The 4,664-nt window shown below is 66.6% G+C and overlaps 1 protein-coding gene across 1 annotated transcript in view; it reads left to right on the forward strand.

Moving 5' to 3' along the window:
- The first annotated feature begins 3,309 nt into the window (after positions 1 to 3,309).
- Positions 3,310 to 4,664, forward strand: part of CBX8 (chromobox 8) — a 2,927-nt gene continuing 1,572 nt past the window's right edge. Inside the window, exons 1-5 of the mRNA XM_023748598.1 lie at positions 3,310 to 3,478; positions 3,872 to 3,915; positions 4,097 to 4,162; positions 4,286 to 4,352; positions 4,448 to 4,597. Coding sequence (XP_023604366.1) covers positions 3,410 to 3,478; positions 3,872 to 3,915; positions 4,097 to 4,162; positions 4,286 to 4,352; positions 4,448 to 4,597 — 396 coding nt within the window. The 5' untranslated portion in view covers positions 3,310 to 3,409. The remainder of the gene's footprint in view (positions 3,479 to 3,871; positions 3,916 to 4,096; positions 4,163 to 4,285; positions 4,353 to 4,447; positions 4,598 to 4,664) is intronic.

The following is a 4,664-nucleotide window of genomic DNA, read 5'->3' on the forward strand; positions in this document are numbered from 1 at the left end:
GCGGCGCACGCGAACCTGGCAGCCCGGCCCCGGCCCCAGCGGCCGGAAGAGGGGCGGCGGTTCTCATTCTTAGAAACTTTGTTTTCACTCCCAGGAGGTGCACGTGGGACCGTCCAAGGTCTAACTTTGAAGGAGGACGGCGGGTGTGCGGGAAAGAGAAGGGAGGTGTGGAGAACTGAGCGAAGGAGGAAAAGAGGCTCCATTAAGAAAGGTGGGGAGTCGGGCTCCGCGGGAGCGCCGGCTCCGCACGCCCCACGCTGGCGCCCTCTCCTGGCACAGACAGGCGCCCTTCCGCGCCCCCGGGGAGGCCCGCGCTGCGGTGCTCTGTCTGCAGATCCATTTCTCAGATGCTATGTCTCAGTCGCTAAGCTGTTAGGGAGTCCAGGCCACCCCGGGGCCTGTGTGCAGTCTCTGCAGCCCGGCTCTCCCGAGGACAGCTGGTGGGGGGGGGGGGGTAGACGTCCCGCCCCCGGTCAGGGGTTGCTTTCCCGGAAGGACTGGGTTTGCTGCGACGAGGACCGGCCTGGTCTGGTCGCTCCCGGATTATTCTACACCCTGGGTCCTTCTGGATCGAGTTCCGCCCCGGCAAAGGGCTCTGCAGGAATCCCCGACGTCTGCAAACGGAGACACCGCACACGCGATGATTTTGTGCAGAACAAGCGTGTTCGCCCCCAGACAGGAAGACAGGCGGGAAGGGGCGGCGGGGCAGCGGGGAAAAGGACTACAGACCGACCCCGCCAGGGGAGGGAGCCCCGCGAGGCTGCGCCAGGGTGTTCCTTTCCCCACAGAAGCTTCCACGGCTCTTAGGCGAAGGAGCGAGGGAGAGGGAGGGAAGGAGCAAGGGAGGGAGGAGAGAGGTAGGAAGGAAGGAAGGAAGGAAGGAGTCGGGAAGGAGGGAGAGAAAAACGGAAAGAAGACAAACGCGGGGAGGGAGCCGGGGCGCTAACTTTCTCAGCGTGAAACTGAAACCGGTGCGCGCCGGGTGGCGGAGGCACGCGCACGCCCTCCCGGGGGACCGGGCTCCAGAAACCCGTCTGCGGGGAGGCCGCGGCTCTGGGCGGCGCAGGCCCGGGGGCTGGGGGAGGGCGGGAGGCGAGGCGGGTCTGGTCCTCAGCCGGGTCGGGTGGCGCCCTCCCTCCAGCCTCCGAGGGGCCCGGGAGGCAGCCCGAGGAGCCGGGCCGCGGCGGGCGGAGGACTCGGGAGGGGCGAGCGGCGAGCGCAGACACTCGGCCGGGGCGGAGGGTGGGCTTTCTCTGGGCGGGGAAACCAGACACTTAGAGGCGGCTGAGACCGACTTTATTTTTACTGCCCGAACTGTTGGAAAGTATTTAAGCTTAAACAGAAACAGCTGTATCGCTGGCACCGGCCAACGAAACTATTTGTTACCGGGAATGACTTTTTATGATGAAGGACACGGCCGTCGGCGGCCTCTTGCGGGCGCCCCGCGCGAGTCGCCAGGGCGGTCTGGGCGCCGCCAGCTCGCTGTTCCTTCGGACCGAGTGGCCCGAGGGATGAGACTGCGGACCCATCGCCCACCTTGGAAAGTTCGGGAACAAGGCCAAGACCTGAAACCCCGCGTTGGCAGGGGTGGGGGCGGGGAGGGCGAGGGTAGGTGGGCTCGGAGCCGGGTGGTCCCCCGGGACCAGGGCCGCGCTGCGCCCGCCGCCCGCGCGCACCCAGCGTTGGACGGGCGGCCGGTTTTCCGCTCGGGGCTTCCTGCTCCTGGGAGTCAGGCTTCTTGGCTCGCTTTTGCGCGCTCTCTCTGTCTCTCTCTCTCCCACCCCATCGCTCTCCAAAGGAAACAGCCTTCACTCAAGTTTATCGTCGATGTTGTAACTAAATCGTGGGCTCCCGGGAGTGAGTGCTGTGCCTGCAGTCGGGGCGGTGAGAGAAAGGGTCGGGGAGAGCTGGGCCCAGACTTGGGCCGCTGTGCCCGCCGCCGCCCCCGCCATGGTCACCGCAGGCTGAGCCAGCGCTCGTGTGCACACGCGAGCCGCCCGCGGCCCGGCCCGGGCCCCCCAGCCGGGACCCCGCCATCTTCGCCCCAGAGCCCCTCTCATTTCCCTCGCACGGGACCCCGCCACGCGCCGCGCCGCCTTTCCTCGCCGAGTGAATGTCGCGCACGTCGGGAAGAGCCGTGGACAGGAAGTGCGTGACTCGGCCCCCGCAGGTCGCCCGGGTCCAGGGCACCGGGACGCACCCCCAGCCCCACGCTCCAATCCTAGCCAAGCCCTGGGCTCTGCCTCGGTGGTCGACGCCCTCTCCCAACACATCCAGGCTCGGGGCCGGGGCGGCTGGGCTGAGGCTGGCGACACTAGGACCGGAGGCTGGCGGGCACGAGCAGCGCGGGCTGGCGGCAGGGGCAGGTGGCTGCGGGCGTGGGGACGGGTCGGGACGCGGGGAGAAGGCGCGCGACATCCCTCCGCGGGGTCCCGGGGCGCGGGGAGGCTCGGGCTGGAAGAGTGGGTCCCTCCTGGGTCTACATTCGGCTTCCGAGCTGGGGGCGAGCTCTCGAGGCCAGCCCGGCTCGCAGGGCCCGGAGGGTGGCCGAGGGCAGGGCTGCGCGACAGGAGACGGAGACACAGGCACATTGATTTGTTAGCAGGATGGGGCTGGCGGCGGCGGGGGAGGCCGTTGCTATGGAGACCGAAGGTCGGGTGTGCGCTCACGGGGAGGGGCGGGGAGGGAAGCGGGCGAGGGGCGCGTCGCCGGCTCCCGGGGTCCGGGCGCGGCCCAGGGCGCCCCAGCACCTGTGCATTGTGCATTGTGCGGCGCGAGCGACGGGGGGAGGGGAGGGCGCGAGCCTGGGCAGTGGGGGTGGGGCGGGGCGGGGGTCTGCCGAGGGGGCGGGGCCTAGCTGACACGGCCGCGGGGGTCCCAGCGAGAGCTGTGGGGAACCCGGCGTGTCGGAGGGACCTCTTAGCGGAGGGGGAAGGGGCCCAGGCGAAGACACAGGGCGGACGGCCCCTCTAGCCAGCCCGGCAGACTGACAGCAGCCGGGCCGCCCTCCCCGCGACGTCACTTCCGGCGGCGGCCCCCACCCCCTTGCGCTCAGTCCCTGGAGTTGCCTCGGACTCCGCCCCCTGGCGATTGGAACGCGGGTCACGTAGCAACGCGGGCAGAAAGGGAGAGGGGCGTGGTCCGGCGCTCGCCCAATCAGCGCGCGGGGGAGCAGGGCCCCCCCCCAGTCCGCTAGGCTTTAGCAACGTCGTTAGCAACACGTGGGGCGGGAGGAAGCGCTGGGCGGCCGGGGAGGGGGGAGCGGAGAGCAGGCGGGAGGCGGGGAGGGAGCGAGCGCGCAGGAGGGGGAGGAGAACTGACGTCAGCGGGAGAGTATTATGGTCTGTCGTGCGCTGGCTGCTGCTTTTCTGCTCCTGGAAGCAGCCAAGGGGGGAAGCGGCGAGTCAACATGGAGCTTTCAGCGGTTGGGGAGCGGGTGTTCGCGGCCGAAGCCCTACTGAAACGGCGCATACGGAAAGTAGGTGCCCCTGGGCCTGGGGCCGAGGCCGGCGAGCCCTCCCCTCCCGGCCCAGGTTCCCTCCCCCTGCTGCAGCCCAGCTTCCCTTCCCCCAGGTCCCAGCAGCGGCCGCGGCCGTGGCGGCGGCGGCGGCGGCGGCGGCTCTGAGCCCAAGCGCTTTCCTTAGACTTGCAGCGATGCACAGATTGCATGAGTGGGGGGCGGGGTGGGGGTGAATGCCGGTGCATGCACTTTGTGCAGCGTTTCGTGCAGGGGGCGATGCGGTGGACTCGTGCCTTTCGCGACAGGATTTCACGCATTCATTTGGTGCATGCATTTTTTTGCATGTATTTCTTGTGTCCTCGTCATGCATTTCTCCCGTGCACACACACATTTCCCCCTTTGCATCCACAGGGACGCATGGAATACCTCGTGAAATGGAAGGGCTGGTCGCAGAAGTAAGTAGGTTATATGCAGTGCTCAAGCCCAGACTGTTATTCGGGAGGTTTCTTTCTTCCTCTTTTTTCCCTTTATGTCGAAATACAATACAATGCCAGGAGAAAAGTTATAGACAGACACACACCCACTGCTCTTTCCCTGTCCCCGGGACTGACGCCCCTTCTTCCTGATTCCCTCCAGGTACAGCACATGGGAGCCGGAAGAAAACATCCTGGATGCTCGCCTGCTCGCAGCCTTTGAGGAAAGGTACAGGCCCGTCCAAGCCTCCGCTTCTCCCTTAGGAACAAGGAGGCGGCTTCTCTCCAGCCTGGACCGCAGTCCCATGCTGTCTCCTTACTCACACAAGCCTTTCCCACCTCCTTTCTCCAGGGAACGAGAGATGGAGCTCTATGGCCCCAAAAAGCGAGGACCCAAACCCAAAACCTTCCTCCTCAAGGTAGGATGGCCTTGTCCAGTGGTGGACAGCGATGTTGACCCTGCGGGCTGGTGAACCAATGGGGTGCCCACACACTTTGTCTATTTGTAATCTAGGAGGGAATCCCCAGACAGGCCGTGGACCAGGTCAGTGGCTGTGCAAAGGGGTGTCTTGCGGGGGAGGGCCTTAGCCACCCTAGAATTCCTGCCCCCCAGCCATCCTCAAATAGAGAGACAGTAAATACAGAGGTGTGCTTGCGGCGAATGGCTGATCCCAGATGACTCCCTACCCTTCCCCCCTAGAACTGCCTCCCCTAAGCCCCACCCCCCACCC

This window comes from Myotis lucifugus, unplaced genomic scaffold (assembly GCF_000147115.1).
Source record: "Myotis lucifugus unplaced genomic scaffold, Myoluc2.0 scaffold_1572, whole genome shotgun sequence".
Taxonomy (NCBI): Eukaryota; Metazoa; Chordata; class Mammalia; order Chiroptera; family Vespertilionidae; genus Myotis; species Myotis lucifugus.